The sequence below is a fragment of the Gymnoscopelus braueri genome (genome assembly GCF_963280865.1).
Source record: "Gymnoscopelus braueri genome assembly, chromosome: 16".
NCBI lineage: Eukaryota > Metazoa > Chordata > Actinopteri > Myctophiformes > Myctophidae > Gymnoscopelus > Gymnoscopelus braueri.
In genome coordinates this window covers 52,419,811-52,447,752 of record NC_137616.1, presented here as the reverse complement: position 1 = coordinate 52,447,752, position 27,942 = coordinate 52,419,811, and the positions used below count along the sequence as shown (strand labels likewise).

The following is a 27,942-nucleotide window of genomic DNA, read 5'->3' as shown; positions in this document are numbered from 1 at the left end:
GCCTGTGATAAGCTAATATGCTAACTGTGCAATGCCTTGTCAGATAGCTTAGCTTAGCTATGGAAAACAACAAAATAAGCTAGAATAGTTATGCAGACGATACACAAGTCTACATAACCGTACCACCAGAGGACTAATGGTCCAATACAAACACTGAGTAAGTGCATTGAACAAATCAATTATTGGATGTGCCAAAAATGTCTTAATAAAACAAAGACAAAACTGAAGTTATATTTTTTGGAGCCTAGTGGAGACTGTTGGTATGACAGTATTCATGTGAAGGATATAGTTCAATATTTTTACATTAAGTGTGTTGTGCCTTTAGACAGATAACTGCTATGAGTAGAGATGTAAAACAGTTTTGGTATGAGAGTGTTCATGTTTAGGATATTTAATTGTTTTATATTATTATATATAGTTTGTTGTGCCTTTAGTTTTGGTAGATTAGCACCCCCTCTGGCTGTACTTGTATTTTGACACTGTGCGACTCATGATCACATGGCTGTTATCTGCACCTGTGCTGTGCTGAGGAGAAAGAGGCCAGTCTTTCTCCTGCAGCCACACTGAGCTCATACATGGGCAACTGGTGGCCCCCACCTTCACTTAATGCGGCCCGCAGGTTAATATCAGAATAGTGATATATTATTGATTTCAGCTGTTACAACAAGTAAGACGCGCGAACGCTGGAAGCGAACGCAGCTCGAAAATATTGTGTATTTACGGACTTGTAATCCGTGTTATTTCACCGTGATGGAGAGAGAACATTGACAGTGTGTGTGTGTGTGTGTGTGTGTGTGTGTGTGTGTGTGTGTGTGTGTGTGTGTGTGTGTGTGTGTGTGTGTGTGTGTGTGTGTGTGTGTGTGTGTGTCAGAGCATTGTCTAAATTCCTGCACTCTGGCGCACTCGGGTGGCTGCTTACAGGCAGTGCACGCATGTGAGTCATGTCACCCAGGGGCAGGCAATGACTAGTATTTGATTCCAATTCAAAAATAGCAGATCTACAAGATCTACAAGCTCAGCGACGCGTTTTGAGCTTGTAGATCGGCTATTTTGCAACTTTTGTATATGCAATGTGGCCCCCTGGAGTGAGTGTGGAAATATAGTGGCCCTCTACATCATCGCATCGCGATGCGTTGTGAGCTTGTAGATCGGCTATGTTCAAATATTTAGTACTTTTACTTTTGGTACTTTAAGTACATTTTGATGCCAATACTTTTGTACTTTTACTCAAGCCAATTTTTTATTTTGGATTTTTACTTGTAACAGAGTATTTTTATATTGCAGTATTGGTACTTTTACTTAAGTAAAGAATTTGAGTACTTTTTCCACCACTGCATATGTTCTATATTCAACAGTTCCAGGTGTTCAGGCACCACAGCTTAGACACACTGGCCCTCATTTATCAACGCGGTGCAGCCCAAATAATGGGCGTAGAGCGAGATCACCGCACCTTTCGGCATTTATCAATATATCCTGACGTGGGCTTCATCCTACCGTACACTGAGATCTCACGTCTGGTCGAGACCAGTTGTTGACGTTGGCTGCGCCCGTTTATTCCATTCTAGACCTGCGGAGCAGCATTGTCTGACTGTCTGACAGGCATCTGGACACATAATCCACTCCTAAATGTATATCTACACACTAATAATTAATCCCTGTGAAAATATAACATTTTATAAAGTAATTTAAACAAACTGCTTTAACAGTCATTCAGTTGCATTGGCTATTTTAAAATAGCAGATCTGCAAGCTCAAAAACGGGTCGCATCGCGACGCGTTGTGAGCTTGTAGATCTGCTATTTTCAAAATATACGAGCGCTTTTGCGTCGGGACTCGGGAGTCCCGCGGTCGGGACTGCCGACGATCTTTTCATGGACAGTGAGGTGTACAAACTTACAGTAACTTGTCCTATGTTATGGAGTTATGTCATAGAGAGTTACGAAGTCTACAACCTGGCTGGGTTAAGGATATAAACCCGACGCTCCAATCTCTTATTAACGTGGCGGAATCACTGCCGCGGAATGACTGCCGCCCGTCCGAGTCTCACGGGGAATATCCTACATGACTGCTTGTGCACTGCTCGGTATGGGTTAAATAAATTAATATACAAACGTATTCCATTCATGGCGATGTGATTGGTATCATAATATGTCATTCATGTAGGCTACAAGCCTAAGTGACAAAGATTGTACCGCTACGGATTACATGAAAGACACAGTTGGGCGTGTGTGTGTGTGTGTGTGTGTGTGTGTGTGTGAGAGTGAGAGAGAGAGAGAGAGAGAGAGAGGTGAGGCGTGTGCGTGTGCGTGTGTGTGTGACTTGACAGGCAGCGAGGCGAGGCGATCGGGGGAAACTCTTTCTTATTGGCTTTTGATGTCTTTGGTCGTATTCTGATTCTTCTTCATGTCGTAAAATCGGGGCGTTTTGAGAATATTTAAGGGCGTGTTATTTAAATGACGCTCGTTTTCAGACGTGAGATTTATCAAAGCTCCGACCTGATGTACGCCAGGATTGGCTGTGTAGGATCCGTTGATAAATGTGACTTTGACGTTGGTGTACGCCGAATATATGGAAAAATATAAGCCGGTTTATACGCTGCGTTGATAAATGAGGGCCACTGGGTTTAGGGAAGAGTTGATCTTTGCTCTATAGACTTCCTATTGGAGTGGATGAGGATGAACACTGTAGCCTGTTGTCTGTCTGCTGGGTGCTGTTTGTGGGGGGGGGGGGGGGGCTGGTTGACTCACTGGCCCTCATTTATCAACGCAGCTTATAAACCGGCTTATATTTTTCCATATATTCGGCCGTACACCAACGTCGAAGTCACATTTATCAACAAATCCTACACAGCTGATCCGAGCCTACATTTGGTCCCAGGCTTGATAAATGTCACGGCTGGAACCTAGCGTCATTTAAATAACACGCCCTTAAATATTCTCAAAACGCCCCGATTTTACGACATGAAGAAGGACCAGAATACGACCAAAGACATCAAAAGCCAATAAGAAAGAGTTTCCCCCGCCTGCCTCGCCACACACGCACACGCCCCCCCCCCCCCCCTCTCTCTCTCTCTCTCTCTCTCTCTCTCTCTCTCTCTCTCTCTCTCTCTCTCTCTCTCTCTCTCTCACACACACACACACACACACACACACACACGCCCGCCCAGCTGTGTTTTTCATGTATTGTAATCCGTACCGTCCGTAGCGGTACAATCTTTGTCACGTAGGCTTGTAGCCTACATGAATGACATATTATGATACCAATCACATCGCCATGAATGGAATACGTTTGTATATTAATTTATTTAACCCATACCGAGCAGTGCACAAGCAGTCATGTAGGATTATTCCCCGTGAGACTCGGACGGGCGGCAGTGATTCGTCACCGTGCCGCCACGTTAATAAGAGATTGGAGCGTCGGGTTTATAACCTTAACTCTCTATGACATAACTCCATAACATACTCCACAAGCTACTGTAAGTTTGTACACCTCACTGTCCATGAAAAGATCGTCGGGAGTCCCGCGCTCGTATATTTTGAAAATAGCAGATCTACAAGCTCACAACGCGTCGCGATGCGACCCGTTTTTGAGCTTGCAGATCTGCTATTTTAAAATAGCCAATGCAACTGAATGACTGTTAAAGCAGTTTGTTTAAATTACTTTATAAAATGTTATATTTTCACAGGGATTAATTATTAGTGTGTAGATATACATTTAGGAGTGGATTATGTGTCCAGATGCCTGTCAGACAGTCAGACAATGCTGCTCCGCAGGTCTAGAATGGAATAAACGGGCGCAGCCAACGTCAACAACTGGTCTCGACCAGACGTGAGATCTCAGCGTATGGTAGGATGAAGCCCACGTCAGGATATATTGATAAATGCCGAAAGGTGCGGTGATCTCGCCCTACGCCCATTATTTGGGCTGCACCGCGTTGATAAATGAGGGCCACTGTGTCTCTCAGGGAGGTGGAGGAGTTCTGCTGATTGTGTGACAGTGTCTGTCTGAGTGGAGCTAAACATGACATCCTGTGTGTGTGTGTGTGTGTGTGTGTGTGTGTGTGTGTGTGTGTGTGTGTGTGTTGCCATGTCCACTTATTATAAGCGACTTTGGCCTTGTTTTTCTGTAAAGTTGCTTGAAGGTGTATTTTGCCTTGCATGTTTCCTAGTGTTGTTTAAACCAGTGGTTCTCAAACATTTTCATGGCAAGGACCCCCACATTATGTACCGATAGCGTTCCCCCCCCCCCGATACCAATTTCGATACGACACCAGTGTGTGATTTAAACAAATCTAGGACAGTGGTTCTCAAAGTGAGGTCCAGGGACCATCTGGGTTGAGGGGGTTCCAAATGGACCCTTACAGGTCTGTAACTCTGAGAGTGTACACATGGAACCAAATGGACCCTTACAGGTCTGTAACTCTGAGAGTGTACACATGGAACCAAATGGACCCTTACAGGTCTGTAACTCTGAGAGTGTACACATGGAACCAAATGGACCCATTGTACACTCTCAGAGAGTTATGGGGGTCCTTGCAATTAAAAGGTTTCAGAACACTGATCTAGGAATAAATACAAATTCCAATAATAATTGTTGAAGTGCAGCTACAGGTTAGTAATCATAATAATGTAAAATACTAATGTAAATAGTACAGTAAGGAGTGCAACATCGACTGCAGCAATGAAAATATGACAAATAAAGTAAATTAAATATCATCATGTGATAAATGATGTGACATCAGACTGATATACTGGCCAATTTTAGGCAGTATCAGCAGCTTTACTGATACTGGTATCTGTATAGGAATGACTCTAAACAAAACAAAACAAAGCTAAACTAAAGCTGATGATGTAGGCTACCAGTGTTAACATTTAGGGTGAACAAACCCCAAACAGCCTAGTTTGTACGACAGAGTCGTGTAGGCAGTTCACTCATCCATCATAAAACCACCTGAAAACCCACTGGTTTAGTATAGCCTTTCCCTGTTGACATTGATTTCAACTCGTTATTTCTAGTGTTTCTTTGTTTTTAATTATTATATTTATAAAGATGTAGTTTTTTTGTCCTCTCCCCTGGCCCCAACACACATAAAGTGTCTTTGAGTACTTGAAAAGTGCTGTATAAATCCCAGATATTATTATTATTATTATTATCATCATTATTATTATCCTCCCTCTAGACTTTAATTCTGTTCTTTTTGGCAAGCGACATCTGCATGGTGGAGTAGATGCTTTATGAAACTATAAACACAGGAACAGATTAATATTATTATTATTATTATTATTATTATGATGATGATGATGATGTTGGTAGACATGCTTTAGGAAACTATAAACACAGGAACAGATTGCATCAGTGATATAGCGTAAAGAAGCTCAGCGCTAACACAACAAGGTGTAATGATCAGTTGGGTGGTTAACGGCACATGTACGTATCTGCAAACACACACTTGACGTTTATTAAATTATGGCCGATACATTTATTATTTGGCCGATAAAATATAATCTTGCCGGTCACGGCGGCCGGCCCCAAAACTGCCATGTGGAAAGTCTGGTCCAAATATGGAGTCCTGGATCGGCCACGTCCAAATATGGAGTTCATGACGTATGGACGCACTCTGACCTCTTGAGTAACCATGGCGATCTAATGTCAACAAACCCTGTTTGATGTGTAAACATTTTCAACATCTCTTCACGTCATCTATTGTTTAGATCACCATGGTTACTTGTGATGTCAGAGTGAGTCCAGACACAAAAGACTCCATATTTGGACATGCATGACTCACCGTGACATCATCATTCATGATGTCAGGAGCACAGGGCTGGACTATATAAAGTCATGTGTGTTATTATTGTCCATCACAGATCTGATCTCTGAGCGTAAAGACTTCTGTTCTCTTCTTAGATTTACACGTGGGGAGATTTATTTAGTCACTGCTGAGGAAATAGTTCCTACCTGGATCACAGCCAACGTTTTTCTTTAGTAATTATTCAACAGGCCTTTGTACTTCCACCTTTACATACTTTTTGTATCCCTGTTCTTGTGTGTTTTACAGAACCAGCAGGATCATGGGAGGAGACTGGGGATTCCTGTCCAGGTTATTGGACAACGCCCAGGCCCACATCACCGGCATCGGGAAGGTCTGGATGGCTTTCCTCTTCCTGTTCCGTATCATGGTGCTGTGTGGTCCAGCTGAGAACGTGTGGAGTGACGAGTCGTCTGCTTTCACCTGCGGCACTGCGAGTTTGTTCGGTTGTGAACACGCTTGTTACGACTACTTCTACCCCATCTCACCCATCCGCTTCTGGACGATGCAGTTCATCTTGGTGGCGACGCCCACTCTGGCGTACCTGTGTCATGTGATGCACGTCAGCCACATGGAGAACAAACTGCGTAAGCAGCTGGCCAGCCCAGCGCCCCCTGGAGGCACCAGGAAGCTCAAACAGCCCAAGTACACGGACGAGAGAGGCCACGTAAAGATCAAGGGGAGTCTTTCGTGCAGCTACCTTATCCAACTGCTGGTCACGATCCTTATCGAAGCAGCCTCCATCTGGGGACAGTACAAGCTGTTTGGGTTCAAAGTGGAGTTGAAATACATATGCAATGAAAATAATGCCAGTGACCATACCTGTCGCACACTTCAGCAGTGTTTCATGGCCCGTCCCACAGAAAAGACCGTCTTTGTCATCGTCATGCTGGCCATGGCCTGTTTCTCTGTGCTCCTCAACGTTCTTGATGTCTTGTACGTGCTCTACAAATGCTGCAAGCGATGCAATCAAAGGGTGGTGAAGAAGAGGGCGTTGAAGAGGACAGCGTTGGAGGACCCAGACAGCCTGCCCGGTAGCAACGTCCCCAGCTACGACTCTACCATGTTGCAGAACACAGAGGACGCACTGCGGCAGAACAACCATGTCATCGTGGAGTTGGAGAACATACTGGGGCAGAGGAGCCTCTCTGGGAGTCTGGATGGAGACAAGGGAGGAGCAACAGCAGCTCTGATTCATCATCCCTCTGAAGACGTCCTCTCTGGGGGTCTGGATGGAGGCGAGGGAGGAGGGTGGCTCTGATTCGTCATCACCCTGAAGACTTCCTGTCCACCAAGGTCACTGAAAATAACGACTAACAGTATTCACCTTCACCTCCTGCCGTCCACCTTCTCTAAATGTTCCACCAGCCTCCAGCCTTGGTCTCTGTCTCCACAGCTGTGGAAAATAGATCAAGAATCAAGAATATGCAGATTTTCAGGCCACAAACCAGCCTGAAAATAGTAACTCAACTCTATTCTATTATATTCTGTATCTGATGCACCGAGTGGAAAGTCATCAGATCAGCAAATCTCCCAAAAACATTGATACGTCTGAAAATCCCCATATATGGAGTCACTGATTTAATCAATATGATGTCATAGACTGGCCTGTACTCCATATATGGGCACGCTTCACACAAAACTCCATATATGGGCATACAATGACAATTTCTCAAAAAGCTTAAAATATTAAAATATATTCATATTAAATATTAATTAAGTTTAGTTTAATTCAATAACCAGGTTAAAATAATACATTCCAAACAAAAAAAAGTCCAGCACTTATGGACTTATAATCGGGGTGGGGGGGGGGGGGGTTCCAGGTGGTCCCCAGCAAAATGTGATAATAGCAACAACATCACTTTATGCAATTTAAACCTACTACGATCCAACTGATATGCCCATATATAGAGATCTCTATCTGTCAGTCCTTGTCCCTTTTATGCCCATATATGGAGATTTCTGTATCCGTCAGTCCTCGACCTCAGTGCTGCATTTGACACCATCAACCACCCCATACTCCTCTACCTAACCCTAACCCCATACTCCTCTCACGCCTCAAATCCACCTTGGAATCACTGACACTGCCCTCTCCTGGTCCTACCTTTCCGACAGACATCAATTCATCTCCATAAACAACTGCAAATCAACCACTCTGTCACCCATGGTGTCCCCCAGGGCTCGGTGTTTGGCCCTCTCCTGTTCTCCCTGAACATTGATGGCTCCGTTATCACCCCCTCCACCAAAGTCTGCAACCTTGGTGTCATCCTGGATCCCACCCTCTCCTTCCAGTCCCACGTCAACCAGATTACAAAACAGCCTTCTACCACCTCTGAAACATCGCCCGCCTCCGTCCCACACATCTCAACCTGCTGCAGAGACACTCATCCATGCTTCATCATATCCAGACTCCACTACTGCAATATCCTCCTTCACGGTGCCACCTCCAAAGTTCTCCAAAAACTTCAATATGTGCAAAACTCTGCTGCCCGCCTCCTCACCAGAACCTGATCCAGAGACCACATCACCCCAGTCCTCCTCACCAGAACCCCATCCAGAGACCACATCACCCCAGTCCTCCTCACCAGAACCTGATCCAGAGACCACATCACCCCAGTCCTCCTCACCAGAACCCCATCCAGAGACCACATCACCCCAGTCCTCCTCACCAGAACCCCATCCAGAGACCACATCACCCCCGTCCTCCTCACCAGAACCTGATCCAGAGACCACATCACCCCAGTCCTCCTCACCAGAACCCCATCCAGAGACCACATCACCCCAGTCCTCCTCACCAGAACCCCATCCAGAGACCACATCACCCCCGTCCTCCTCACCAGAACCTGATCCAGAGACCACATCACCCCAGTCCTCCTCACCAGAACCCCATCCAGAGACCACATCACCCCAGTCCTCCTCACCAGAACCCCATCCAGAGACCACATCACCCCCGTCCTCCTCACCAGAACCTGATCCAGAGACCACATCACCCCAGTCCTCCTCACCAGAACCCCATCCAGAGACCACATCACCCCAGTCCTCCTCACCAGAACCCCATCCAGAGACCACATCACCCCCGTCCTCCTCACCAGAACCTGATCCAGAGACCACATCACCCCAGTCCTCCTCACCAGAACCCCATCCAGAGACCACATCACCCCCGTCCTCCTCACCAGAACCTGATCCAGAGACCACATCACCCCAGTCCTCCTCACCAGAACCTGATCCAGAGACCACATCACCCCAGTCCTCCTCACCAGAACCTGATCCAGAGACCACATCACCCCAGTCCTCCTCACCAGAACCCCATCCAGAGACCACATCACCCCAGTCCTCCTCACCAGAACCTGATCCAGAGACCACATCACCCCCAGTCCTCCTCACCAGAACCTGATCCAGAGACCACATCACCCCAGTCCTCCTCACCAGAACCCCATCCAGAGACCACATCACCCCAGTCCTCCTCACCAGAACCTGATCCAGAGACCACATCACCCCAGTCCTCCTCACCAGAACCTGATCCAGAGACCACATCACCCCAGTCCTCCATGACCTTCACTGGCTCCCAGTAAAATACAGAATTGATTTAAAAATACAGATCAACACCTACAAGGCCCTCAACAACCAGACTACCCGCTACCTTTCTGACCTCCTCCAACGCCACGCCCCCTCCCACTCCCTCGGGTCTGGTGATGCCCCCCCCCCCCCAAAAAAAAAAGCTTTTTCAGTGTCAGCCCCCTCCCTTTGGAACCCACACACACCTCACATCAAAGCCGCCCCCACCCTTGCCGTGTTCAAAGCCTCAAAACCCACCTTTTCAGACTCTCTTTCCCCGCCTAACTTAAATCAGATCTCCATCTCTGCCTTCTAGACTTAGCTTATGTTTTTTATCCTTTCTCAATGTTTAGCCTTTTAAATACTTCTTAATGAAGTTGTTTATTTTTTATTTGTTCTGTAAAGCGACTTTAGGTACTATGAAAAGCACTACTGTGATGTATTATTATTATTATTATTATTATTATTATTATTATATTATTGTTACGCCCATATATGGAGATCACTGATGTAATCAGTATATACCCATATATGGACATGCTGACACGCCCATAAATGGAGATCTCTGTATCTGTCAATCCTTGTCCCTTTTATGCCAAAATATGGAGATCCCTGATGTCATCAGTAAATACCCATGTATGGGCAGGCCCTCTTTTGTGCCCATATATGGAGCTGACTGATTTGTTTGCACCTGTTGCCTTGACGACACATTGTGGTTAGACAACACACTCCATATTTGGGCGTAGCTGCAGTGGAAACTCCTTATATGGTTATGGCTGAGTCATGGTTACATGAGTGTGACGTCAGAGGTCCTTTAAGCCAATAATATAGGATATACATCGACTATTTTTTTTAAAACAATCTACAAGATCACAACATGTCACATTGCAACATGTTGTGATCTTGTACATCAGCTATTTTCTTTATAAATATTGAAAAACAATCAGATTTATTTCAGGCAATGGTACTCCAGTTTAATTGTGATGGAGATGAAATAATAGAACTCCAGTATTGATTTATAGTAGGCCAATTTCTTCAAGGTCCTCAGCCGCTCAGTTTTTTAATCTGACCCTTAATCTGAACCTAGTTTAGCCTAGTAGGGTCCCATGTAATTGTTTGGTTGCCCATGCTGTTTTTATGCCATGTTTTTAAACCTTGCAGCACTTTGAGATTTGCAATAATGTAAAGTGTGTTATGAATCAAATGTATTACTATTAGAATATTGGCACTTTGTACACCATGCCCAAGTAAGTCAAAGAAAACACCCAGAATCAATGTTATACTTCAGCTACAGGAAAATAGCCAATCTACAAGCTCACAATGTGTCCCATCATTGCATGTTGTTGTGTAAACCAAACAAGTCACAAGATTATTATTCTGTCTGGTGGAACATACTGATTATTAACATGACCAGATTCTGTTTACTAAAGAGCTGGAGAGACATGGAGACTCCCGTTACTGAATATAGACTCTATAGTACTGATTACTATCACAATATAGACACTGTTACTGAACAAACACTCTATAGTAATGATTACTATCACAATATAGAGCTATTTAACACTGTTACTGAACAAACACTCTATAGTAATGATTACTATCACAATATAGAGCTATTTAACACTGTTACTGAACAAACACTCTATAGTAATGATTACTATCACAATATAGAGCTATTTAACACTGTTACTGAACAAACACTCTATAGTAATGATTACTATCACAATATAGAGCTATTTAACACTGTTACTGAACAAACACTCTATAGTAATGATTACAGTGTAACAGAGGTCCTTACTGTATGTTTGCCAATGTATTGTACCCCTTATTTCTTTTTTTGTTTAAGATATTTGTTTGGCCTTTTCTGCCTGTATTGACAGTAAACAGATAGAACATAGGGGGAGAGAGAGATCGAACCCGCGACACACTGTCAGGGTGCCCGGACCACTAGCCGCCCGGGCCATTGTAACCCTTATTGATGATGTTGGAGCACTTTAGATTCATTTCTGCACAATGTAACATTACTGTCTGTTTGAAAATGAATGAATAAACACTAAAATAACCATGATTACTGTAGCAACATTTTTCATGTAAGGTATTAAGCCAGTATTAACTAAGTACAAATGGAACCAAATGGACCCATTTTAGCATTATTTTCATGTAAGGTATTAAGCCAGTAGTAACTAAGTAGGAATGGAACTTTTTTTTCATGTAAGGTACAGTAAAAGCCAGAAGTGAAAAGGGAAAATGTGCATTTATGAATTAACAACTTAAGCCCTGTTTCAAATAGTGAAAATAGAAGACACGTTGTCTGCTTCACTTTTATAAAGGCTAAATGTGAATTAATAGCAGCATTTTTATAATTTCCTTTTTTAATATGAATAAGAACTTTCAAATAACTGTTCCAGCCTGGGGGCTCTGCACTGTGATCATTTGAACTGTAAAAACCTGCATCATGGCATCAAACTCTGTGTCATGTATGACAACATTGTTGATGTTCTTAATGCCTCTGGTAGGCAGTTCTGTAAACAAGGGGGAAAAAGGTGCACAACATTAAGCCTGGTTGGCATGTTTTTGTGGCTGAGCATCATGTGGCGGCCAGGGCAGCATTCAAACACTGGAATGACTCTGGTAGGCCTAGACAAGGTTCAGTGTTTGAGGAGAAGTAGCCTCGATCTCCAGGCTTTTATTGTTTAGTGTTGCTAAAAAATAAAAGCCTGGCCCAGCGCGTCGGTGTACTCGGTATAAGGAAGTGTTTCACTTCCCAACCAACCAGAGTGCAGTGGGCGTCGCTCGTAATGTTGTGTTAACGGGGCGGGGGTTGACGGACAGATCGGTGAACCAATGGGATCAGCCGCAGTCTCTCGCCGGCTCTTTACACCCGCCCCTCTATACACGAAATCAGGAGTGTTGGGGCAGTCTAGAGGAGAAGAATCTCACCAATGCTAAATGTAAATGTGCTGTTTGATCTGTTAAAAAACAGGATAACACTGAGAGCAGACTCACTTGCCAGTAAGCTGCAAAGCAAAGACCAAAGTAATGAACAACAGTAAAACATCCCTACCCTCTAACATAGAGGCCCTAACATGTGGCCCGGTTGAAATAGCTGAGGGGTGGCGAAAACACTATCACAACTTATTCAACTGTGTAAAAAGTGGCACTGTGGCAGTAGATCATGTTGACCCATCTGAAAGTGTACTGATCAGGTCTGATGATGTGGTTGATGCCATTATGATGCTAGATAACAAGGCATGTGGCATGGATCAAATCACGGAAGAACACCTCAAATATGCAAGCAATAAAATCTGCCCTTTACTGGCCATGTGTTTTATGCTGTCCTTCCAGAGTCAATCACCTCTGTACAATTAGTGCCTGTCCTTAAAGACAAGGCAGGTAAACTAAACGGCATTGATAACTATAGACCTATCGCTCTGGCCAGCATCTCTAAAGTATTGGAAATAAATCATGTTTGTGCATCTTGAAATGTTCGTCTTGACTGCAGATAAACAGTTTGGATTTAAAAAGAAACACGGCACAGACTTAAAGAATTGATTGCCAGCTACAGTAGCCGTAATTTCACTGTCTTCCTATGCTTTATTGATGCGTCTCGAGCTTTTGACAGGATTAACCATTACAATCTGCCTCACAAGCTGCTTGGTAGAGGCATACCTAAGCACATTGGCCTTCATTTATCAATGGAGTGTACAAACCGGATTATATTGTTACCTGTATATTTCGCCTTACACCAAAGTCCAAGTGAGATTTATCAAGCGATCCTATACAGCCAATCCTAGCGTACATTTGGTCGGAGCGTTGATAAATCTGACGGCTGAAACCGAGCGTCATTTAAATAACACGCCCTTAAATATTCTCAAAACACCCCGATTTTACGACATGAAGAACCAGAATAGGCCTACGACCAAACAAAGCAGGAAAGCCAATAAGAAAGAGTTTCCCCCCCGCCTCGCTGCCTGTCAAGTCGCACGCGCGCACGCGCACACACGCACACACACACACACACACAGTTATCTTTTCATGGACAGTGAGGTCTCTAAACCCGACGCTCCACGGGACTCACTGCAGCTCACACTCACTCACAGGGAATAGCTTACATGACTGCTTTATTTTAGTGCAACTCGAACGCGCACTGCTCAGTATGGGTTAAATAAGTCAATATACTAATGTATTCCATTCATGGTGATGTGATTGGTATCATAATCTGTCATTCATGTAGGCTACTAGCCTACGTGACAAAGATTGTGCTGTTACGGAATACATGAAAGACAGTTTGGCTTGCAAGTAGTTAGGCCAATGTAAGATTTATTGACAACATTTCGAGCCTCAGATCTTCAGTTCAACGTTTGACCTGACGCTGAGGCTCGAAACGTTGCCAATTAATCTAACATGGGAGCATATGAGTGTGCGGGTAATATTCTTTTCTCACAAAAATGTTTCATACACATCAATCCATAAATATAGTCCAGTGCAGAGGGTCAAATACGCTGCATTGATCGTTGCAAGTGTTTTTATCTATATCTGGTATTCCACAGGGCTCAATTCTGGGTCCCTTATTGTTCTCCCTGTATATACTACCGCTGGGAGAACTCATCGCCGATCACGGAGTGAACTTCCATTTCTATGCTGATGATACCCAGCTGTATCTTTCAGTAGCTCCAGACGACCCCTGCGCTCTAGACCCATTGTTGACCTGTCTGTCCAGTATAAAATGCTGGATGAGTGAGAACTTTCTTAAGCTAAATGAGGATAAAACAGAAGTTCTCATAATTGGCTCCAGTGAGCAGAGAGAATCAATAACAAGTAGACTTGGTAACCTGGCTGTAGAAAGTAACACCACAGTAAAGAACCTGGGGGTGATTATCGATTCTGAATTGAATTTCAATACACACATTAATCATGTCACCAAGATTGCTTTCTTTCATCTTAGAAATATTGCGCGAATTAGAGACTATCTGTCGTTAGACGATGCAAAGACGCTGATCCACGCTTTTGTTTTCTCTCGGCTTGATTACTGCAACGCACTCTACTCTGGCCTGCCAAAGAAAACAACTGACAGATTACAACTTGTTCAAAATGCGGCAGCCAGAATTTTAACTAAAACCAGGATGAGAGAACATATCACTCCAGTTCTTGCTTCACCTTTGCCCTGCATTTTTCACATCTGGCTTTTATAGCGCCACCAGGAGGCCGACTTATATAAAACTATTTTATATTAGGCCTACTCCTTCAGATTTTATCCAAATTTCACGCAAATCGGTACACATGATCTCTATAGTCATGTGATCAAGACAGATCTGTTAGATTTTTCATATTCCATCCTCATTGGCTAAGATTGACATCTAAAGTGTGCAGGAGTGGCCCGTTTTGAACAAAATGTTGCAAATCATGAACACAGCGTCCGAGTGCGGTGAAACTTTGCACGCACATTCGCACTACGTTGAGGAAGCAATGCCACCCTTTCAACATTGCCCTATTATAGCGCCACCAGGAGGCCGATTATATTATTTTTTTAATATTACTCCTACAAATGTTGTCCAAACATCACAAAAATCTGTACAAATGATCTCTTTAATTAAGTGATCGAGACGGATCTGTCCGATCCGACAGATTTTTCACATTTTTCACACACCACAATAACCTACCTGACCTGGCGGAGACCTGTGCTCCGAGGAGCACTTTTTCTAGTTATGTGAACACAAATAAAACTCACATCTGACCTAGAATCTGCCATCACAGTTCAGATCCTGAGAATAACTTCTGGCTCCATTCCAGACCCTCTAAAAGCCTCCTGAACACTTTATCTGACTCTTTAGTCTCCATGAATGATACAGATCCTACTGCACTGCCACTGGTATTGGCTTGTCCAGAACCACCTGTCTGACCGATATGCCCATATATAGGCACACGGTCTCTCCACTGCCATCAGTAGCATCTCCCCTCGTTTTATGTTGTTTGTCATTTACCTACTGCACACCAGTGGTTCTCAAAGTGGGGTCTGGGGACCCCTCAGGGGTCCTTAGGGGGGAGGGGGGTCCCCAGCAAAATGTGATAATAGCATCAACATCACTTTCAGCAATTCAAACCCACTAGCCTACGTTGCACCGCCGATATCCGACTGATATGCCCATATATGGAGATATATGTCCCTTTTATGCCCGACAATGGAGATCCCTGATGTCATCAGTTTCTTGTCAAATTCTCCGTAACATACTCACTATGAGAGTGTACACGTGGAACCAAATCAAATGAAAAGGGAAAATATTTTAAAATAGCCAACACAATAGCAGATCTACAAACTCATGATGAGTCGATGTGTCATGCTTGTGGATGTGCTGTTTTCACAAGGACAGGTTGGAAGTGGTTGAAACAATGTAGTTGTAGATTATTTGTCAGAATGATGAGTCAAGACTGTCTGTCTGTCTGTCTGTCTGTCTGTCTGTCTAATGAGTGTTGTGGTCATCTTAATCAGGAGTGTCCATGAACCACCCTTCTAAGGAATGTGAAGGAGTCACACATTCTGATCAGATAAATCATTGATCACATGGAATTATGGACGCTCTCCTCAGATATGAAGACGATCAAAGTCCATTTACATGAGCTGATACTAGATTTAAAATATTACACCAACCTGCCTCCTTCATAGCACAGTAAAACAAAACGTTTTCTTTTCAAATGCCCTTTTATAACCAGGTCTTGATACTAAATGCATAGTGCCTTATGAATGATGTGCCTTATATTCACCCATTATCTCGCGCGCACGCACGCAAGCTCACAACGCGTTGCATCGCGACGCGTTGTGAGCTTGTAGATCGGCTATTTTCAAATATTTAGTACTTTTACTTTTGGTACTTTAAGTACATTTTGATGCCAATACTTTTGTACTTTTACTCAAGTACATTTTTAATTTTGGATTCTTACTTGTAATAGAGTATTTTTATATTGCAGTATTGGTACTTTTACTTAAGTAAAGAATTTGAGTACTTTTTCCACTGTGGTATCTGAAACCACATACTTCACTATATTTGGTAAAGGTTCTACTGCACTTTTAGTTGCCAACAACGCCATATTATAGTTAATATGATGTTCATATGGCTTTAGATTTGTATGTTATGTTATGAAATATACAACACCGCCACTGATTATATTCACCCATTCTCGCACGCACACACACACACACACACACACACACACACACTGATCATCAGGAGCAGTTAGGGACACTTTTAACACTAGTAGCCCAAGAATCTCCCCGTCTACCAAAACAAACAGTGAAAACACCAAAGTACAGTGAGTGTGTTTCTAGGTAAACACCACCACACTACTGCTGCTATAGAGGGAGATGATGGATAAAGAAATGTATTTATTGTTGTGTTATATAAACATGGGGCAAGGTTGCATCCTACAGACTACAGTATTCATTTAAATTGTTAGGCCTACATTAGCCACACCTCGCCTCGCAGGTGACAGGAATATCCTGGTGTCACCCGCTCCCTCCCCGATCAATACAGTGTGATCAGACCATGGTGACACACACACACACACACACACACACACACACACACACACACACACACACACACACACACACACACACACACACACACACACACACACACACACACACACACACACACACACACACACACACACACACACACACACACACACACACACACACACACACCTTGCAGTGGTACAGACAGTAACGGAGTACATTTACTTAGATAGCAGATCACCAAGCTCACATCTCATCTCACCCATTGTGAGCTTGTAGATGTTATTTATTTTGTTTTTTATTTATTTAATAATGTATGTATTTATTCATGTTTCAATACAGTGATGCATTGATATTAAACAGTAAATGTACTTTGTAATTTATACTTTTGAATACTTAACATATTTTTAAAAGCATGTACTCCAGTACTTTAACTCAAGTAAAAAAAAAATAACTGTGAAGTTTTTACTCATAGTTGAGTAATATTTGACCAGCAGTATTTTTTTTCCCTGAAAACTACAAATTGTAGAGCTAGCACCCAGAAAGTAATGTAATCCACTGTAGCCCTTTGCACATGTGAACCTATGACAGGTCTCATTCTGGATATTTTGACTAAAGTACTGAGGTATTTCAGTACTTTGACTGAAGTACTGGGGTATTCCAGTACTTTGACTTCAGTACTGGGGTATCTCAGTACTTTGACTGAAGTATTGGGGTATTTCAGTACTTTGACTGAAGTACTGAGGTATTTCAGTACTTTGTCCATCCGTGTGTCAAACATTAACCTGTGCAGACATCAGCGGTAAACACAACCAAAACAGCCCAGATGTCAGAGCAACGTGAGCACTCTCACAAAGTCACCAAATGTTGTGTAACTTAAGCTAAAGTTCAAGGTTCTGAAGGGGCTGTCGGCGCTGCAACACAACGCTTCACTTACACTGTCAGCTGTGACTAGAAGCTTCTAATTAAAAGGTAATAATACATGTATATTGGTCATTTACTCTACCTATTTTACATGCAATATAATATATAATACAATACAACATAATATGCTTATTTGAGCAATTAGGTTTTTTGCTGCTGTTGTAATTTCAATGTAATTTAATATTTTGTTTTGTATTCATTATTTACATGTCTTTGCTTATAAATGACATAACATTTAATATTGTTTTAAATGTTAAACAGCATAATATGTATACTTATTAATAATAAATAATAATAATTAAGTTGCCACTCTTTGGGGTATTTTTCCCCCGTATATTTGAAATGTGTCCTCTGCATTTACCCAGCCTAAATATTAGCTATGTTCTGTCATTAGTGTATACTTTCAATGGAATTTATGAACTGCTTTTTTTTGTGCAATATGTGTCATTCAAATTAAACGTAACGCCATATATATATATATATATATATATATATATATATATATATATATATATATATATATATATATATATATATATATATATATATATATATATATATATATATATAGATCATTTAAATGATGTGTTTTTAAATATAATAAGGCATAGTTTAGCTGTGATGTAGTTAAACTGTCATTATTGACAATTTAATGTTTAGTAGCAGAGTATTTCCAGAGAGACAGTGTAATGTCTCAGTAAACTATAGGATCATAGAATACAGAGAGACAGTGTAGTGTTTCAGTAAACTATAGGATCATAGAATACAGAGAGACAGTGCAGTGTCTCAGTAAACTATAGGATCATAGAATACAGAGATATAGTGTAGTGTCTCAGTAAACTATAGGATCATAGAATACAGAGAGACAGTGTAGTGTCTCAGTAAACTATAGGATCATAGAATACAGAGAGATAGTGTAGTGTCTCAGTAAACTATAGGATCATAGAATACAGAGAGACAGTGTAGTGTCTCAGAAAACTATAGGATCATAGAATACAGAGATATAGTGTAGTGTCTCAGTAAACTATAGGATCATAGAATACAGAGAGACAGTGTAGTGTCTCAGTAAACTATAGGATCATAGAATACAGAGAGATAGTGTAGTGTCTCAGTAAACTATAGGATCATAGAATACAGAGAGACAGTGTAGTGTCTCAGTAAACTATAGGATCATAGAATACAGAGACAGTGTAGTGTCTCAGTAAACTATAGGATCATAGAATACAGAGACAGTGTAGTGTCTCAGTAAACTATAGGATCATAGAATACACAGAGACAGTGTAGTGTCTCAGTAAACTATAGGATCATAGAATACAGAGACAGTGTAGTGTCTCAGTAAACTATAGGATCATAGAATACAGAGACAGTGTAGTGTCTCAGTAAACTATAGGATCATAGAATACAGAGACAGTGTAGTGTCTCAGTAAACTATAGGATCATAGAATACAGAGAGACAGTGTAGTGTCTCAGTAAACTATAGGATCATAGAATACAGAGACAGTGTAGTGTCTCAGTAAACTATAGGATCATAGAATACAGAGAGACAGTGTAGTGTCTCAGTAAACTATAGGATCATAGAATACAGAGACAGTGTAGTGTCTCAGTAAACTATAGGATCATAGAATACAGAGACAGTGTAGTGTCTCAGTAAACTATAGGATCATAGAATACAGAGAGACAGTGTAGTGTCTCAGAAAACTATAGGATCATAGAATACAGAGACAGTGTAGTGTCTCAGTAAACTATAGGATCATAGAATACAGAGACAGTGTAGTGTCTCAGTAAACTATAGGATCATAGAATACAGAGAGACAGTGTAGTGTCTCAGTAAACTATAGGATCATAGAATACAGAGAGACAGTGTAGTGTCTCAGTAAACTATAGGATCATAGAATACAGAGACAGTGTAGTGTCTCAGTAAACTATAGGATCATAGAATACAGAGAGACAGTGTAGTGTCTCAGTAAACTATAGGATCATAGAATACAGAGAGACAGTGTAGTGTCTCAGTAAACTATAGGATCATAGAATACAGAGACAGTGTAGTGTCTCAGTAAACTATAGGATCATAGAATACAGAGAGACAGTGTAGTGTCTCAGTAAACTATAGGATCATAGAATACAGAGAGACAGTGTAGTGTCTCAGTAAACTATAGGATCATAGAATACAGAGACAGTGTAGTGTCTCAGTAAACTATAGGATCATAGAATACAGAGAGACAGTGTAGTGCATACATGGGCACCTGGCGGACCCCACCTTCACATAATGCGGCCCAGAATAGTGATATATTATTGATTTCAGCTGTTTACAATTCCAAACATGCAAACATGACCCGCTTTAATTACTTCAGTCTGTATTAGTAGCTTAATGACTAGTATTAAAATGCTAACATAAGTATAACTAAATGCATTTGAAATTAAATAAAAGAGGCGGGGACATAGATTGGTGAAGCAATAGGAAGCGGCGCTGGAATCCAGCGCCTGGGTTTGGATCCGCCCTTCAAGACCATCGATTGGGCTTGTTCTTTCAGTCTAAGGTCACTGTGGCCTCATACAGGGCAGATCACTGTATGAGGGGCAGAAGGCCTCATACAGGGCAGATCACTGTATGAGGGGCAGAAGGCCTCATACAGGGCAGATCACTGTATGAGGGGCAGAAGGCCTCATACAGGGCAGATCAGTGTATGAGGGCAGAAGGCCTCATACAGGGCAGATCACTGTATGAGGGGCAGAAGGCCAAACCGAGGGGCTACGGTGCCCATGACCTTCATGAAATGCATGCCCTGCTTAGTGTGATTATTGTCATTAACACTCTATTTGTTCCAGATGAGAGAGGTGTGTGTGTGTGTGTGTGTGTGGGGGGGGGGGGGGGTTAGTGCAGTGGCGGACTTAACTGTAGGCAAGGTTAGGCGACCGCCTGGGGCCTCAAGAGTTAGGGGGCCTCATGAAAAAAATAAAATACATTTCTGTAGCCCTACTTTTAGCTTTTTAATGGATCCCATGTTAGTAAAGTCTGATAAAAGTATCAAACTCCCAAAATGCACCAGAATACTGGAAATTACATCTATTCTGTTAAAAAATAATCTGTGGAGGGGGTCTCATACTACCGTTCGCCTGGGGCCTCCAGATCCTTAAGTCCGCCCCTGGGTTAGTGTTATTATTGTTAACAATATTGTGTCTGAAATCACACACTAATGTACGTACATAATGAATATCATGCTATTTTCAACACCCTATACTAAATAGTATCTCAGACATCCATGACATCACATAGAATGTTAGGAAAGTGCCCCATCTTGTGACAAAGCAGAGGTACTACACATACATGTTCCTGTCACCACTGTACCGTATTGAATGACCATTTCAACACATAACTACATTCTATGTGTTTAAAACAGGGGCGGGCATTTTTTTTGTTAATAATGTGATTAATGTTATTAATAATGTGTTTTTAACAGATGGGGGAGTGGGGGTTTATTGGTATTAATAATGTGATTAATATTATTAATAATGTGTTTTAACAGATGGGGGAGTGGGGGTTTATTGGTATTAATAATGTGATTATTGTTATTAATAATGTGTTTTAACAGATGGGGGAGTGGGGGTTTATTGGTATTAATAATGTGATTATTGTTATTAATAATGTGTTTTAACAGATGGGGGAGTGGGGGTTTATTGGTATTAATAATGTGATTATTGTTATTAATAATGTGTTTTAACAGATGGGGGACTGGGGGTTCCTCTCCTCTCTACTGGATAAGGTCCAGACTCATTCTACGGTGGTTGGGAAGGTGTGGCTGTCGGTTCTGTTCATCTTCAGGATCATGGTGCTGGGAGCTGGAGCTGAGAAGGTCTGTTTGGTTTGGTTGAAACCTCCTGTTTTAGTCAACAAACAACAAAGATGAATACCAGGGTATCAGGGGTTATCAATGTTTCCATGTCCATTACAAATCTTAGTATATCCATTTATGTATCAATAACGTGCGATGGAACCACTGACTGCACTGATAAACGGGCGGAAGGGGCTCACGGGTAGAGCGGCCAGATGAGAACCGCGAGATCGATCCCGTTCTCCCCCCACGGAGTTAGTGTGGAAGTATCGCCGCCCTCCCGTTTGTATGCGAGAGCTGGCGAAAACTTCTGGGGACTCAGATTAGTGTGGAAGTAGTCTGGGAGACTCCGGCTCAGAACCTGGACAGCAGGGGGCGCGGCCACTGCGTTCTGATTCAAATCAACAGCCAATGAAGAGAAGGGGGCGGGATCCACATGCAGTGGGTGTTGCATGTAAATAGGAGCGACGGGAAGAAATTGCGGCCGCCATTGTTGTGTACTGCTGTTTGCCTCTCGTCGGACTGTTTAGACGAGTTGCACAGCTCTCAGACCGGTAAGAGGCGTGTCCGCTCAGATTCTGAGCGTAAGTTACATCCCGCCCACAAATACAGGGGTTTTGGCCCAGAAGTTCCTCGCCCCTCCCGTTTGTATGCGAGAGCTGGCGAAAACTTCTGGGAACTCAGATTAGTGTGGAAGTGTCCTTGAGCAAGACACTGAAGCCCTAACTGCTCCTGATGAGCAGGTTGGTGCCTTGCATGGTTTTCCTCCTCCATCGATCCATGGCGAGAGAGTATGTTTTGCACCCTGTCCGTCCGTCTGTGGACAGCTAATCTCTGTCTCCGTTGGCTTGATTACAGCGAAACTGTGCACACACTCCCTGGATGCCAATTCAGAACCTCTGCCCTAATTTTTTCACATGGGCCTTTTATAGCGCCACCAGGAGGCCACTTCATATTCATATTTTTCATATTCCATCCTGATTGGCTAAAAATGGCTTCCAAAGTTTGAAGGAGTGCTCCATTTTGAACAAAATGGCTGAAATTATGAACACAGAATGCAATTTCCGTGACATTTTGCACGCACATTCCCACTAGGCAGAGAAAGAAATGCCACTTGAAATTTTTCGAATCAGCCTCATGGTGGCGCTATAACAGGCCGATACGTGTTTTTACCTATTACTGCTGCGATCTGTGTAAAACTTTGATTGCGCACTCCCGAGAGGCCAAAGAAAAACCTTTGCCCTGCATTTTTCACATCTGCCTTTTATAGCGCCACCAGGAGGCCGACTTATATAAAACATTTTTTTTATATTACTCCTTCAGATTTTATCCAAATTTCACGCAAATCGATACACATGATCTCTATAGTCATGTGATCAAGACGGATCTTTTGAACAAAATGTTGCAAATCATGAACACAGCGTCCGATTGCGGTGAAACTTTGCACTATGTTGAGGAACCAATGCCACCCTTTCAACATTGCCCTATTATAGCGCCACCAGGAGGCCGATTATTATTATTTTTTATTTTTTTATTACTCCTACAAATGTTGTCCAAACATCACGCAAATCAGTACAAATGATCTCTTTAGTTAAGTGATCAAGACGGATCCGTCCGATCCGCCTGATTTTTCACATTCCAGCTTGGTTGGCGAATTCCGAACATTGCTGGACCACAATAACCTACCTGACCTGGCGGAGACCTGTAATAAAAGTTGTTCTGTTCCCCCCCCCCCCCCATGTAAAGGGTACTTAAAAAGTGCAATATCAATTTAAGATATTATTATCATTAAACTATTTAACATTTCCAGGTGTGGGGTGATGAACAGTCCAACATGATCTGCAACACCAAGCAGCCTGGCTGTAAGAACGTGTGCTACGACCACGCCTTCCCCATCTCCCACATCCGCTTCTGGGTGCTGCAGATCATCTTCGTGTCGACGCCCACCCTGGTGTACCTGGGTCACGTGATGCACGTCATCCACAAGGAGAACAAAGTGAGGCAACGCATGGAGGCTCAGTCTGGAGACGACTTCATCAAACCTCCCAAATACTCTGACCAGAGCGGACACGTCAAGATCAAAGGTATAGGACCTCCTTCCCCCAAAATTGTGGGATTCTACTATGCTGCCGTCGAAACGTGGAATGCACTGAATGGGACATGATCACGTTCTATCAGACCATTGAATGGGCGAAGTAGGCGACATACTGACCTACCCACCATTTATCTGTATATAACTATCGGTACATAACTCTATCGGTACATAACTCTATCTGTATATAACTCTATCGGTACATAACTCTATCTGTACATAACTCTATCTGTACATAACTCTATCTGTATATAAATATCGGTACATAACTCTATCTGTACATAACTCTATCTGTACATAACTCTATCTGTATATAAATATCGGTACATAACTCTATCTGTACATAACTCTATCTGTACATAACTCTATCTGTATATAAATATCGGTACATAACTCTATCTGTACATAATTCTATCTGTACATAACTCTATCTGTATATAAATATCGGTACATAACTCTATCTGTACATAACTCTATCGGTACATAACTCTATCGGTACATAACTCTATCGGTACATAACTCAGACGGCGCTGAGTAGTCTCAAGCGAACGCCGCAACGTTCGGGGCGGCAACTCGCTCGCTTTAGCTCGCTCGGCGGTTCCTCATGTGGCTCCAGTTGGCTTGAGACTGCGCGCCTCCGTCATGGTCCCAAACCAAAACTGAACTTTATATAAGTCATCTCCGTCAGTAGGTCAGTATGTCCTGATAACACCCAATGAATGGTCTGATAAATGGCGGGTAGGTCAGTATGTCACCTACTTCGCCCATTCAATGGTCTGACATGATAAAACGTGATAATGTCCCATTCAATGGTCTGATAAAACGTGATAACGTCCCATTCAATGCATTGATAGCATCCGAAATAAGGTTGACCAAATCCCATTATGTATATGTCGACTCCCTACCCAAACTCAAAACTAAAATAAAATAATGGCTGTGCTTAAAATACAATTGGGCTTAGTAGAATACCTTTGAACACCTTGGTAGTATCATCCTCAAAAAGACAACAGGTAACTTTAAATGCTGGATATTCAAATGTGAAAACACAGTACTTATGTTATAATGTTTGCCAGACCCAGGGGGTCGGCCTACAGGAGGCTTTGTCGGTCGGTCGGTCGGTCGGTCCCACTTTTCCTACCTGTCCCTCTTTTTGATTGGCCAAGCTTCGCGTGACGTAGTGCTCTGATCTTCAGATTTCAACCACTAGGGGTCTGGCAGTGCTCCGAGGAGCACCTTTTCTACTTCATTATCAAAACCGTTCAGATTTCTAAACTGATATTGTTGTTTGTATCCCTGACTAATATGTAAGTATCATTATTTGTCCCTTATGTGTCGTCTTGTCATTAAAGGTGACCTGCTGGGCAGCTACATGGCCACCATATTGTTCAGGATCATCCTAGAAGTAGCCTTCATCGTAGGACAATACTATCTCTATGGCTTCATCATGGACCCACGGTAGGCCTGCAAACTACACATTAACCCATTGAGACCTGAAGCCGATTCTACATGTCTCCTAAATCTCAACAGTTTTCTGAAAAACCTATGTTTCTATATCAGTGGTGCTCAATCTTTTTTATGTCCAGGACCCCCAAAATGATATGTATTTGGCCGCGGACCCCCATCAAAATATTTTGTTCCAGGGACCCCCCAGAAGCAACGATTTGAGTTAAAAATGTTTGCTTTAAAAATATATATATATTCAAAGATTTGCACACATTTTCACGATTTTTCAAAAATAGCAGATCTACAAGCTCATAGCGCGGCACTCGGTGCCGCGCTATGAGCTTGTATATCTGCTATTTTTGAATAGCCCAAAGTGTAAAATAATGCTTTTGAGCTCAAATCTAAAAATGACACAATTCCAGGTCTTAATGGTAGCAATTATTCCATCGTTTACACTTAGAATCTAAATGGCGCTTCCTGATTATTCGATTGTTCTAATAATAATAATAATAATGAACTGCATTTGTATAGAGACTTTCCAAGTGCTCTGGGGGAGCCCATGGGATCGAACTAGGAACCTACCCCTGAGCCACTGCCGCCCCATGTTCTAATGTTTAGATAGATTGAATAATCAAGAAGCACTATTTAGAGTAAGCTCACAACACGTCACATGGCAAACACCGTCACATCGCTCAAAATGTGTCACGATGTGAGCTTGTATTTCGACTATTTTTGCCTTTTTGTATTGAACGAAAATGGATTATTGACACTCAATAATGATTACCGTTATTAAAATCCATCATTGATTTACTTATTTTTTAAACAGATTAAATCATTTAGTGCATACATGGGCAACTGACGGCCCGGGGGCCACATGCGGCCCCCACCTTCACTTAATGCGTCCCCCAGGTTAATAATGATATATTATTGAGTTCAGCTGTTATGATTCTAAACATGCAAACATGACCCGCTTTAATTACTTCAGTCTATATTAGTAGCTTAATGACTAGTATTAACATTCTATTGTCTTTTTTAAGTCCAATGTATTTGTATTTACGTTCATAGAGTTAACATTAACAAGTATAAGTTATACTTATGTATTTATGTATGTACTTATTTAATTTCAAATGCATTTAGTTATACTATAACTAAATGCATTTTCAGGATTCCAATTGAAAATTAGCTAAAAGAAATCTGGATTCCAATTGAAAAATAGCAGAAATAGCTGATCTACAAGCTCAAAACACGTTTTGAGCTTGTAGATCAGCTATTTCTGCTACTTTTGTGTGACATAGAATGGCGAAGTACGGCATTAATTTAAGATTTTTTTTTCAAATACAGAGATAAGAGGTGTCTGCCCGGACAGTATATGTAATGTGTTCCTCTGGAGTGAGTGTGTAAATATAGTGGTCCTCTACATCATCAAAGTTGCATCACCTCTGATATAGTGTGATGAACCGTTTCCCCCCTCCCTCCAGTGTGGTATGTTCCAGAGCCCCCTGTCCCTTCACCGTGGAATGCTACATGTCTCGTCCAACGGAAAAAACTGTCTTCATCATCTTCATGCTGGTCGTGGCCTGTACGTTTTAAAAGATAAATATCTCAAAAACTACAAAAGATTTCAAAGTAAAACGTTGGAGCTTGCGTGTCCACGGTAAGCTGAATCATTAACATTGCGCTTGGTGTTTCTAGGTGTCTCCTTGTTCCTGAACGTGGTGGAGGTCTTCTATCTGATCTGTTCTTCTGGACAGAGGAGGAGGAGAAGAGCAGCTCCGTCCTCCTCCTCCATCGCCCTGCACTCCCGCTTCACCAACAACACCCTGATGCACAACCACAAGCTCAGCCTGCACGCTGCACCAGACAGCACGGCATGACAGACCACTAAGCCAACCTAGAGAACATCTAGAACCAACCTAGAACATCTAGAACACATAGAACAACCCTTAGAACCAACCTAGAACATATAGAACCAACCTGGAACATATAGAACACATATACAAAGCCTAGAACCAACCTAGAACATCTAGAACCAACCTAGAACATCTAGAACCAACCTAGAACACATAGAACAAACTCTAGAACCAACCTAGAACCAACCTGGAACATCTAGAACACATAGAACAAACCTTAGAACCAACCTAGCTATAGAACATCTAGAACCAACCTAGAGAACATCTAGAACACATAGAACAAACTCTAGAACCAACCTAGAACCAACCTAGAACATCTAGAACACATAGAACAAACCCTAGAACTATATAGCTCGCTGTTTATCAGAAATGGACATTCTAAAATAAAATGTACAGACACTTTAAAATATATTTTCATGAACGGAAGTGACGAACAGATGACAGCCTTTTCGGGAGGTGTAGTTCCAGGCTCTTAAGTAGCATTCGGAGATTGTGGAATATCTGTCTGGGTGAGAGAGACTACTGTAGGTAGGAAGGGACAAATGATCTCAGGGTGATCGCTTTTTTATGTAAATGGTCAGCCTAAAAAACACCTGGTTGATTCTCTGGATCTCTTTACTCAATTATGAGTCAATGGACCCAGTTGTTTTGTTTTTAGTTTTTTTAAGATAGTCACTCATTTTAACACATTGGCTGCCAAAGACGCAGATCTGCGTTTTTTGACCCAAAGACCAAGGAGATATGATTTATCGAAGATTTAAACTCCTATCCACTTCCTTGTTAACTTAAAACTTAAAAATTCTGTATCTCGGCTCCTGAGTACTTTTTTTTTCAATGAAAAATCTCTGGCAGTCTACAGCAAAAAATCTG

The 27,942-nt window shown here is 42.1% G+C and overlaps 3 protein-coding genes across 3 annotated transcripts in view; all 3 read left to right on the top strand.

The window, feature by feature from the left end:
• The window catches only part of LOC308102580 (E3 ubiquitin-protein ligase TRIM35-like), a gene marked incomplete at its 5' end in the record, with an annotated part of 614,451 nt that overhangs the window by 428,278 nt on the left and 158,231 nt on the right, over positions 1-27,942 (top strand). The gene's annotated exons all lie outside the window — the stretch shown is intronic.
• On the top strand, positions 6,068-7,066 carry LOC308103897 (gap junction Cx32.2 protein-like; the record flags this gene model as incomplete). The annotated part of the gene is made up of 1 exon (XM_080454106.1): positions 6,068-7,066. One exon carries the CDS (start codon positions 6,068-6,070, stop codon positions 7,064-7,066), a length of 999 nt encoding a protein of 332 aa, XP_080310232.1.
• On the top strand, positions 21,520-27,036 carry LOC308103896 (gap junction Cx32.2 protein-like; the record flags this gene model as incomplete). Its single annotated transcript, XM_080454105.1, has 5 exons — positions 21,520-21,648; positions 23,438-23,711; positions 25,069-25,174; positions 26,641-26,741; positions 26,855-27,036. 5 exons carry the CDS (start codon positions 21,520-21,522, stop codon positions 27,034-27,036), a joined length of 792 nt encoding a protein of 263 aa, XP_080310231.1.